This window comes from Bufo gargarizans, chromosome 1 (genome assembly GCF_014858855.1).
Source record: "Bufo gargarizans isolate SCDJY-AF-19 chromosome 1, ASM1485885v1, whole genome shotgun sequence".
In the NCBI taxonomy this organism is placed as follows: Eukaryota; Metazoa; Chordata; class Amphibia; order Anura; family Bufonidae; genus Bufo; species Bufo gargarizans.
In genome coordinates this window covers 732,728,950-732,740,946 of record NC_058080.1, presented here as the reverse complement: position 1 = coordinate 732,740,946, position 11,997 = coordinate 732,728,950, and the positions used below count along the sequence as shown (strand labels likewise).

Genomic DNA, 11,997 nt, shown 5'->3' with positions numbered 1-11,997 from the left:
GTCTCGAGGGGAAAACGGCGTGTTCCGTGAGTGTCCTAACATCAGGCGCCATGTTTGATGCGCCTGATTGCGGTTATTTCTACGGCGTCTGTCTTCTTAAACATGGCTGACAGCGCTTACCCGTGTTGAAGTAGATTTAGGGAGGGAGATGCTTGGCTACAGCCGTGTTTGAAGAGAGCTACGGAGCTGATGAAGGGCGGCCTGTCAGTGAAGTGTAAGTGTTATATAGTAGGTGGATATTAGAATATGCTGGGACTTCTAGTACTACTAGTTGGTCCAACTTATGGCAGTCAGTTTATAGTGGGGCAGATGTGTTTAACTGGGATACAGCAGGTGACACCCCATTGGCTTTCTCCCCATAGGTTGCACAAATAAGGGAGCGTTTGTTTAAAGGGGTTGTCCAAATGGCTAAAAGTGGAAGAATGGGTAAAAAAAAAAAACAACAACACATTTTTCACCTCACCGCCGCTCTGATACTCACCAGGTCTCCGCTTCCTAGTTCGGGCTTCACTGTGAATTACAATAGGGGGTAAACCACTGCAGGAAAGGCCAAATTTGATTTTCTATATAAGTCCTTCTAGAAATGACAGAATTAGACCCAAATACCAGACGGGTGTGAACGCCGCCACCTTCTCAGTGACGTTCCCGCGTTGATCATGATGTTTTGTGTCCAGGTCTCCAGCATGTCGTTCTTGTCGCAGTCTGACGTGGATGAAGACCAATACGTGCTGACCTGCAGCCTGGACAACGTCCGCAACCTCTCCAACATCCTGAAGGCCATCCACTTCAAAGACCACGCATCCTGCTTCGCCACCAGCAACGGACTGAAAGTCACAGTGGAGAATGCTAAATGCTTGCAGGCCAATGCCTTTATTCAGGTAGGAGCCTCCACCCCGCGGACGTCCGTAACGCTGACGAGGAAGGAGAGCCGGGAGTAAAAGCCAAAGGAACGGCTGAGGTCACCTGACATCTGCAAATGAATGAAAAGTTTCACAACAGACTTTGTTTCAACTCCTCACTGTTTTCAAGACCTCTGCATGCTGTCAGTGAATTAGAGCACTCCAGTTTCCATTCAGAGGCAGTAATCCTGTCCATAGCGCGTCCTGCTCTCAGATGAGAAGTGGATACAATTCTATCCAGTCCAGACAATGCTCTGTGAGATAAACAGCCCGGACTCCAGACTGATACATTGTAACAAACTAGCAGAGTTGTATCCAGTCTAGACAATGCTCTGTGAGCTAAACAGTCTGGACTCCATACTGATACATTGTAACAAACTAGCACAGTTGTATCCAGTCTAGAAAATGCTCTGTGAGCTAAACAGCCCGGACTCCAGACTGATACATTGTAATCAGCTAGCAGAGAGATTTGTGCAGGTGCTGCTGATGTGTTTAACTCACAGAGCATTGTCTAGACTGGATACAACTGTGCTAGTTTGTTACAATGTATCAGTCTGGAGTCCGGGCTGTTTAGCTCACAGAGCATTGACTAGACTGGATACAATTATCTCCACTTCTCAGCTGAGAGCAGGACTAGGTATGGACAGGATTACAGCAAACACATCGTGAAAACAGTGAAGGATTAAATCATAAAAAGAGAATTTATCAAGCCCCCATATAGGGCTTTTCCCATGAATGACATTTATCATGTAGAGAAAGTTAATACAGGCCACTTATTAATGTATTGTGATTCTCCATATTTCCCTCACATTAGACACTGCTCGTCTCCATGGTTATGACCACTCTGTAATCCAGCAGTGGTGGTCGTGCTTGCACACCATAGGAAAAGGCGTGGGCCTATTTGGTGGCAGTCTTGGCATCTGCAGAGCACACAATGGATACGGTCGCCTGCGCGGGGCCTGACCGCCAATATTACCCTCATGATAAATTCCTCCAAACGCTAGGAGAAAGTTGTCGATTATTCATAGATAAAACTGGGAACCTCCTCGATAAGCCAAGGTCATGGAGCTGGAGATAACACATAACTACACAGTGTCTTATGTGTCTTTCTTATTTTGTATATCAGGCCGGGATATTTCAGGAATTCAACGTCCGGGAGGATTCTGTCGTGTTTCGCATAAATCTGACCGTTCTGCTCGACTGTTTGACTATTTTTGGGGCAAGCGCTGTACCAGGTAATTATAGTCTGGATAGAGAGAGAGCCCATAAAGACTCTATGGATCGACTCGTCTGATCCTTGGAAGAAGAGGGCGCATTTCGCAGCTTAGGTTACTTTCACACTCCGTCATGGATCTGCACCGACGGTTCAACCGTCTGCATCCGTTCAGAACGGATCCGTATGTATTATCTATAACATAGCCAAGACGGATCCGTCATGAACACCATTGAAAGTCAATGGGGGACGGATCTGTTTTCTATTGTGCCAGATTGTGTCAGTGAAAACTGATCCGTCCCCATTGACTTACATTGTGTGTCAGAACGGATCCATTTGGCTCAGTTTCATCAGACGGACACCAAAACACTGCAGGCAGCCCCCAGAGCGGAATGGAGACGGATCGGAGGCAAACTGATGCATTCTGAGCGGATCCTTATCCATTCAGAATGCATTGGGGCAAAACTGATCCGTTTTGGACCGCGTCTGAGAGCCCTGAACGGATCTCACAAACGGAAAGCCAAAGCTCCAGTGTGAAAGTAGCCTGACCTGTAGCTTTGTTCATCCTGAGCCTCTTGATTCTTTAATATATCACATTCTGTGTAAATTCTATCTTGCAGCCACTTGCACAGCCTTGAAGATGGGCTACCAGGGCTACGGCCACCCCCTCACCCTATTTCTAGAGGAAGGCGGGGTGGTGACTGTGTGTAAAATTCACACCCAGGAGCCGGAGGAGACCCTGGACTTTGATTTCTGCAGCACCAATGTCCTAAATAAAATCATCCTGCAGTCAGAAGGGCTCAGGGAGGCGTTCTCCGAACTGGACATGACCAGCGACTTTCTGCAGATCACCATGTCTCCGGAGAAACCCTACTTAAGGTACGGACACCAGCGTTGCCACCTTGTGCTTTTATGACTTGTAAATAAAGTTATCCTTTTACTCCTTTAATTTGTACGGAGTGTCCAAAGTGTAATTCTGGGCAAATTTACATACACTACGTGCAGAATTATTAGGCAAATGAGTATTTTGACCACATCATCCTCTTTATGCATGTTGTCTTACTCCAAGCTGTATAGGCTCGAAAGCCTACTACCAATTAAAGGGACTCTGTCACCACTTTCTAACCCCCACTTTTTTAACTATCGTTTTATTCATGGTGCCCTTCTGATTACAGTTGTCATCTTATATGTTAGATCTGCGGTGCCGTTTAGGTAAAAAATCGATTTATATCACCTGTCAATCAGCTAGATAAGGTGCCCAGGGCGTTCCTCTCCTCTTGAACCTGCCGCCGCCGCCGTTGGTGCCCAGCTCCTCCCCCGGTCTCGTCAGCGCTGCCTCAAACAACACAGATCCGCCTCCGGCTCTCCCTCAATGCCCCCTCCTTTTTTTCGGAAATCTCGCGTGTGCGCACAGGCCTGCGCCCGTGCGTACGCATCCTTTTCTCGCGCATGCGCATAACGCGAACTTAGAGCGATGATGCCGAAAGGATGCGTACGCACGGGCGAGATTTCCGAAAAAAAGGAGGGGGCATTGAGGGAGAGCCGGAGGCGGATCTGTGTTGTTTGAGGCAGCGCTGACGAGACCGGGGGAGGAGCTGGGCACCAACGGCGGCGGCGGCAGGCGGCAGATTCAAGAGGAGAGGAACGCCCTGGGCACCTTATCTAGCTGATTGACAGGTGATATAAATCGATTTTTTACCTAAACGGCACCGCAGATCTAACATATAAGATGACAACTGTAATCAGAAGGGCACCATGAATAAAACGATAGTTAAAAAAGTGGGGGTTAGAAAGTGGTGACAGAGTCCCTTTAAGCATATTAGGTGATGTGCATCTCTGTAATGAGAAGGGGTGTGGTCTAATGACATCAACACCCTATATCAGGTGTGCATAATTATTAGGCAACTTCCTTTCCTTTGGCAAAATGGGTCAAAAGAAGGACTTGACAGGCTCAGAAAAGTCAAAAATAGTGAGATATCTTGCAGAGGGATGCAGCACTCTTAAAATTGCAAAGCTTCTGAAGCGTGATCATCGAACAATCAAGCGTTTCATTCAAAATAGTCAACAGGGTCGCAAGAAGCGTGTGGAAAAACCAAGGCGCAAAATAACTGCCCATGAACTGAGAAAAGTCAAGCGTGCAGCTGCCAAGATGCCACTTGCCACCAGTTTGGCCATATTTCAGAGCTGCAACATCACTGGAGTGCCCAAAAGCACAAGGTGTGCAATACTCAGAGACATGGCCAAGGTAAGAAAGGCTGAAAGACGACCACCACTGAACAAGACACACAAGCTGAAACGTCAAGACTGGGCCAAGAAATATCTCAAGACTGATTTTTCTAAGGTTTTATGGACTGATGAAATGAGAGTGAGTCTTGATGGGCCAGATGGCTGGATTGGTAAAGGGCAGAGAGCTCCAGTCCGACTCAGACACCAGCAAGGTGGAGGTGGAGTACTGGTTTGGGCTGGTATCATCAAAGATGAGCTTGTGGGGCCTTTTTGGGTTGAGGATGGAGTCAAGCTCAACTCCCAGACCTACTGCCAGTTTCTGGAAGACACCTTCTTCAAGCAGTGGTACAGGAAGAAGTCTGCAAGGTAAGAAAAACATGATTTTCATGCAGGACAATGCTCCATCACACGCGTCCAAGTACTCCACAGCGTGGCTGGCAAGAAAGGGTATAAAAGAAGAAAATCTAATGACATGGCCTCCTTGTTCACCTGATCTGAACCCCATTGAGAACCTGTGGTCCATCATCAAATGTGAGATTTACAAGGAGGGAAAACAGTCCACCTCTCTGAACAGTGTCTGGGAGGCTGTGGTTGCTGCTGCACGCAATGTTGATGGTGAACAGATCAAAACACTGACAGAATCCATGGATGGCAGGCTTTTGAGTGTCCTTGCAAAGAAAGGTGGCTATATTGGTCACTGATTTGTTTTTGTTTTGTTTTTGAATGTCAGAAATGTATATTTGTGAATGTTGAGATGTTATATTGGTTTCACTGGTAAAAATAAATAATTGAAATGGGTATATATTTGTTTTTTGTTAAGTTGCCTAATAATTATGTACAGTAATAGTCACCTGCACACACAGATATCCCCCTAAAATAGCTAAAACTAAAAACTACTTCCAAAAATATTCAGCTTTGATATTAATGAGTTTTTTGGGTTCATTGAGAACATGGTTGTTGTTCAATAATAAAATTAATCCTCAAAAATACAACTTGCCTAATAATTCTGCACTCCCTGTATATGAGTCATGTGACATACATTATTTCACTCCGAGCCCCCAAATACTAGTTCCTGAGCCGCTCTGTACACCACAGGAAAAAATAACCTCTTCTGCATGATCCTGGGCTCTACAGCAGAGGTTGCCAAAACCACACCCCCTTCTCTGACATCACTTCCTGCCCTGCCGCCCCTCACAGACTTCCTGCTATGCCGCTATTGGTTGAAGCCGCACCTCACAGACTTCCTGCTCTGCCGCTATTGGTTGAAGCCGCCCCTCAAAGACTTCCCGCTCTGCCGCTATTGGTTGGTGCTGCACCTCACAGATTTCCCGCTCTGCCGCTATTGGTTGGTGCTGCACCTCGCAGACTTCCCGCTCTGCAGCTATTGGTTGAAGATGCACCTCACAGACTTCCCACTCTGCCGCTATTGGTTGAAGCCGCACCTCACAGACTTCCCGCTCTGCCGCTATTGGTTGGTGCTGCACCTCACAGATTTCCCGCTCTGCCGCTATTGGTTGGTGCTGCACCTCGCAGACTTCCCGCTCTGCCGCTATTGGTTGAAGATGCACCTCACAGACTTCCTGCTCTGCAGCTATTGGTTGAAGATGCACCTCACAGACTTCCTGCTCTGCCGCTATTGGTTGAAGCCGCCCCTCAAAGACTTCCCGCTCTGCCGCTATTGGTTGGTGCTGCACCTCACAGACTTCCCGCTCTGCCGCTATTGGTTGAAGCCGCACCTCACAGGACTTCCTGCTCTGCCGCTATTGGTTGAAGATGCACCTCACAGACTTCCTGCTCTGCCGCTATTGGTTGAAGATGCACCTCACAGACTTCCTGCTCTTCAGCTATTGGTTGAAGCCGCACCTCACAGACTTCCTGCTCTGCCGCTATTGGTTGAAGATGCACCTCACAGACTTCCTGCTCTTCAGCTATTGGTTGAAGCCGCACCTCACAGACTTCCTGCTCTGCCGCTATTGGTTGAAGATGCACCTCACAGACTTCCTGCTCTGCCGCTATTGGATGAAGATGCACCTCACAGGACTTCCTGCTCTGCCGCTATTGGTTGAAGCCGCACCTCACTGACTTCCTGCTCTGCCGCTATTGGTTGAAGCCGCCCCTCACAGACTTCCTGCTCTGCCGCTATTGGTTGAAGCCGCACCTCACAGACTTCCTGCTCTGCCCTATCCTGTTTTTAGGCAAATTTAGCTTCCATTTGATATAATGAGATGTTCTGCAGATTGCTAATACACCATGCATTTCAGTTCTTCTACATTTTCAAGATCTCTGCTTGCTTTACGCAAACATTATTCTTGTTCAGAGGCTGCTTCTGTACCAACCTCACTATTTGCCGCAATTGTATCTAGCCTAGAGAATCCAAAAAAACAGGCTGATACATTTGAGCTGCACTGATACATTGTAGCGATCTATCAGGTCATGGGGGGACATTTGTGCTGCTCATTTTAGGAATGTCTAGACTGGATACAATTGTAACAAACCCTGAGCCGTGAGATATATTTGGTTAGGACGGGCATTTTCTCCTCGTAGAGTAAACAAGAACATTCTCGTTCCCTGCCAGCAAGCAGAGATCTTGAAAACTGGAAAGTCAATTAGAAACTTGCAGAAGTTTTGTCATTTTACAATGATAAAGCTTTACATTTGGAAACCACCTTAAAGGTATGTCCCCGTGTATGCTCGTGTGCTTCAGATCCGCAGCGTGGGTGGGATTGTATGACTTACTCAGTTTAGTTAAAGGGGTTGTCTCATCTCAGACAATCGGGGCATATCGCTAGGATATGCCCCCATTGTCTTAAAGGTGCAGGACCTGCACCTATATCGGGAACGGAGCCCCGCATGGTGGTGGCTGGAGGACTTTGGTCCGGTCACCACCAAGCCAGCTCCCCATAGAAGTGAATGGGAGCGCACCGCGCATGATCGGCCCCCCGCTGCCATTCACTTCTATGGGCGTGACGGAAATAGCTGAGCCAGTGCCATAGAAAATGGATAGAGGGCGGCTGCGCATGTGTAGTGCGCCATCCACCACTTTGCGGGGCTCCACTCCTGATATAGGTGCGGCTTCCAGCAATGGGACCCTCACCTATAAGACAATGGGGGCATATCCTAGCGATATGCCCCCATTGTCTGTGATAAGACAACCCCTTTAAAGGAGACTGTACCAATATTTTTGGAACAGAGCACCACCCTGCCCTGTGCCGAGGGTCAGACAGGTAGATGCCCCTGTCGCCCCCATCTGCGGCTGCACCCACCTTTATGAGAGATTATTGTGTATGATGTTCCTTTTTGCTTTGTGTTACAGATTGTCCACGTTCGGTAATGCGGGAAGCGCCCACCTGGATTACCCCAAAGACTCGGATCTGATAGAAGCGTTTCACTGCACCCAGACGCAGACCAACAGGTAAGATGGCGGCACCTCAGCCGCAGCATGGCGTCAGAACCGCTGACCACTGCTCTTTAACTCCTAAATGACCGGACACCATTTTTTTTTGCACATGATTGGTGACACCAGCGTAGTTTATGACACGTAGGGCTGTTTTTCATACCTGTACATAATAAAGTAAATATATATTCTTTTTATTATTTTTTTTGTGTCCCCTCTGCTGACATGTCCGTAACTACTTGCATTCCCCGTGTAATTGCAATTCAGGAGGATCTGTGCTTATGACTTTATGCTGTGCTATTCCTCTCTTATTCCTACTAGAATTGCAATCACTACTCATGCCATAAAAGACCATCTGGGGGGGGGGGGGTCCCTGCACAGTCTGACACTATCCAGTCAGTGCTGGAGGGGTCAGACTGTACAGGGACCCCCCCCCCCAACTGCTAACACCCAGATGGAGCTTTACTGCCGACTGCTGGTAATTCATTCATTACTTCTAGCAGGAATAATAAAGGAGCAGCGCGACCAGTGTTCCCTCTAAGCTGCGCGGGTGGGCGGCCGCGCAGCAATTATTGTGGCCCCGCTCACAATTTTATAATGCCCGCTCACTCAGCCTAGTTAGCTAACGCTGCTGGCAAAATGCCAGCTCTTGTCGTCACTCGTCAGACTTATGTGCGTGACGGCGCCGACGTCCTCCTCGTAGTCCTGTGCGACTCAGCACAGCGGGGCGCCGCCTACATAACGTCAGTCGTCACTGTGTTCTTTAACGTCAGACGTCACACACACACACCGCTGTTCGTGCACTTATTGGCGCTGCAGGATTCGTGGGAGAAGGAAGGGAACTCTGAGGAGCGCGGGCACAGAGTTCGCTGAGGTAGTGGCCGTGTCTGGTCTGAAAGAAATTGAAAGACTGTGCTGGGCTGGCGGCGCTGCTGTTGCTGTGGGCTGTGGCAGGGCCGGGGTGAAAAGGGGAGAAAAATACGTTATAAAAAAGTCTGATAAATACCAGTGTGAATGAAGGACTGTTAAAAGGGGTTAATAACTACTGAAGGCCCTTCACAGTAGTTATTAACCACTTCAGCAGTCCCCCATTCACAGTATTTATTAACCACTTCAGCAGTCCCCCATTCACAGTATTTATTAACCCCTTTCACTAGTCCCCTCTTCAGTGAAGGGGGGGACTGCTGAAGGGGTTAATAAATACTGTGAAGGGCCTTCAGTACTTATTAACCCCTTTTAACAGTCCTTCATTCACACTGGTATTTATCAGACTTTTTTATAACGTATTTTTCTCCCCTTTTCACCCCGGCCCTGCCACAGCCCACAGCAACAGCAGCGCCGCCAGCCCAGCACAGTCTTTCTCCCCCCCCCCCCTTAGGTGTTTAGGTGTTAGAGCAATCTAACTAAAGTTCTATTTTAACACCTAAAGAGAAAGGAAAAAAATAAAACCTACTGTTTCTCTAGATGACCTTATGTTGATAGTAGTGTTAATAGAGTCTCAATGATTTGTAAAAATAGTGTAGATGCTTTTATAGACCCTTGAGACTCTATTACCACTACTATCAACATAAGGTCATCTAGAGAAACAGCAGCTTTTTTAAATTATTTTTTTTCCTTTAGGTGTTTAGGTATTAGAGCAATAAAATGAAAGTTATGTTTTAACATAAGGGTCAGAAACTGGGTTTTGTTTAGCCTCTTGGTTATTAGTTTTTCTATGTAAGTTCTCTGGATCAAAGAATTTTTTTTTTCCCTGTATGGTTTTTATATGGAGACCAATGTCCAGTGATCACAGAGAGGACTATACTGTATATTGTATGGGATGGTGCAGGGGTTATACTGTATTGTATGGGATGGCGCTAAGGTTTGTATGCTCTTTGAAGTGACAATTATCTTAGGTTTTCCTATCGCCCACCTTTGATGGCGCTGTGCCCAGCTCTGAGCCGACCCCGCTCAGCAGCTGCCAAGGCTTAGAGGGAACACTGAGCGTGACATAGTCATAAGAATAGAGGCCCCAGAATCGGTATTATATGGAGGATGCAAGGAGAGGGGACGGGTCCTCGGTTGTATATTCTGTACATTTATGCTGCTTTTTCTGCGCAGATACAAGATCTCCCTGCTGAAGCCGTCTACCAAGGCCCTGGCCCTGTCCTGCAAGGTGTCCATACGGACTGACAACCGCGGCTTCCTCTCGCTGCAGTACATGGTCAGGAACGAGGACGGCCAGATCTGCTTTGTGGAGTATTACTGCTGTCCCGACGAGGACCTCCAGGACGGGGAATCTTAACTTCATGGTTTCCTCCAACCTTCTGGATTTGTGGAACAAAGCGTAATCCACGTAAAAAGTTCTTCTAACTTTCATTCCTCACCAGCTTCAAAACCTCCGTTTGCCGTCGGTGAATAAATGAATACACCCAGAGGCTTAAAACCTGCGCAGACACAGCTGAGGGTTTGTTACAATTGAATCCAGCGTAGAACCTCTCTAAGGGCATGTCCACATATGCGGATTGTAGCTCCATCCACCCACCGAGGCTCGCACCGCGCCAACCAGGGACACATCCCTTCTTAGTCAGTCGAGCCTTTAAATGTGAAATGCAGCCCATTGAAAACAATAGGAGGCGCATCCAATTTTGATGCAGTGTCCTCGCCAAAAACGCAGCAGCTGCACAAATCTCTCTCCTGCCCTAATCATTTGCTACAATGTGTCAGTGAAGGTCAAATGTATCTGTACGGAGGGAAGACTGTTTAGTTCGCAGGATGCAACTGTGACGAAATGTCAGCTGTGAAGAACGTTAGGCATGTATCCATTTTTAGTTTCTGGATATAGACGGTGTTCCTATTCACAGACAGCAAGCTGAGATCTTAAAACACAAAGGTCAGCTCTGCTGTTTTGTGGGGTGAACTCATTGCTTGGTGCGGAGGAAGACTAAGCATAGGTTTAATGCCAGATATTTGGCGTTCTCCCGCTGACAGTCTGCGCCCAACCCCCTAAAATCTGACATTTTTGTCACACGGATAAAACCCTTGGTTCTTACAGATAAAGAGTTAAAAATGTATATTCTGCCTATCTGCAGCCACCACCAGGAGGAGCTGGAGAGCTTACTATATGATTGAGCGCAGTGTATGAACAGTATACAGTGGAGCTCCCCCTAGTGGTGGCTGCAGGAGCTGGAATCTTGGATCTGGAGCGAAGGATCAGCATCTGATACTGATGGGGATATATTGAGAAATCGGTCTGCCTCTGGACCGCTGCACGGCTGCAGACTTACGCCTCATGCAGACGTCCGTGAGATACCGGACTGGCGTTGCAGGAGCACACTGTGTCGCTGGTTGCTATGACGCCTGCCAATGCCAGTCCGGTATTTGACGGACCTCGTTCCACAGACGTCTGCATGAGGCTTTCGTGGCACCAAACTTTCCCAGAAACAGATAGAAGAACCGGCAGAGGAGGGTCTGCCTGTACTGGGGATTATGAGCTGTATATGGAGGGTTTCTACTGTATATTTTCTTGGATGTACAAAAAGTATTTTTTTGATGCAATTTTTTTTTTCAATAAATGTTTATAAAAAGTATCTTCACTCGTTCCTGTTCATCATTAAAGGGTTGTCTGCGTGTTTGATACTGATGACCTATCCTCATCGGATCGGTGGGGGTCCGACGGACGGTACCCCCATAGAGGCTGCGGCGCTCCGGTGTGTGCTGGGACCCGTTCCTAGACCAGTGACATCACAGTTATCGGTCACGTGATGTAAGAGCAGCTCCGTCTCATTCAGGTGTTTGTGAAGCTGTTTCGGTGAGCGCTGCAGGGGGCGCTGGGTGTCGGGCCCCGCACCAGTCAGATACTGATAACCTATCCTGAGAATAAGTGATCAATATTTCTGTCTCTCTCCCCCTTGCTTTACACTGCAGCCTTTGCTTGTTTAGGTTGGCTGCTGTTTATAACCTGAAGCTCGGCAAGAAGACAGCGAATTGGATAGATGTGAAATTGTGACACAAAGCTCCGACAACCTCAGTGTGACACTGCGACACAGCGCTCCGACAACCTCAGTGTGACACTGCGACACAGCGCTCCGACAACCTCAGTGTGACACTGCGACACAGCGCTCCGACAACCTCAGTGTGACACTGCGACACAGCGCTCCGACAACCTCAGTGTGACACTGCGACACGGCGCTCTGACAACCTCTGAGAAACTGCAGCGCGGAGCTCTGACAACCTCTGAGAAACTGCGACGCGGAGCTCTGACAACCTCTGAGAAACTGCGACGC

At 47.9% G+C, this 11,997-nt stretch overlaps 1 protein-coding gene across 1 annotated transcript; it reads left to right on the top strand.

The window, feature by feature from the left end:
- Positions 1 to 95: 95 nt before the first annotated feature.
- On the top strand, positions 96 to 11,260 carry RAD1 (RAD1 checkpoint DNA exonuclease). Its single transcript, XM_044292740.1, has 6 exons — positions 96 to 214; positions 675 to 878; positions 2,026 to 2,134; positions 2,733 to 2,991; positions 7,652 to 7,750; positions 9,833 to 11,260. Exons 2-6 carry the CDS (start codon positions 684 to 686, stop codon positions 10,014 to 10,016), a joined length of 846 nt encoding a protein of 281 aa, XP_044148675.1. The 5' UTR covers positions 96 to 214; positions 675 to 683; the 3' UTR covers positions 10,017 to 11,260.
- Positions 11,261 to 11,997: the final 737 nt, after the last annotated feature.

What these genes read in the sequence shown, in the direction of transcription:
- RAD1 (XM_044292740.1), top strand. Translation starts at nt 684, where the DNA reads ATGTCGTTCTTGTCGCAGTCTGACGTGGATGAAGACCAATACGTGCTG. An exon ending in AGGCCAATGCCTTTATTCAG is followed by an intron (nt 879 to 2,025) that starts GTAGGAGCCTCC and finishes TTTGTATATCAG; the next exon opens with GCCGGGATATTTCAGGAATT. An exon ending in CCGGAGAAACCCTACTTAAG is followed by an intron (nt 2,992 to 7,651) that starts GTACGGACACCA and finishes TTTGTGTTACAG; the next exon opens with ATTGTCCACGTTCGGTAATG.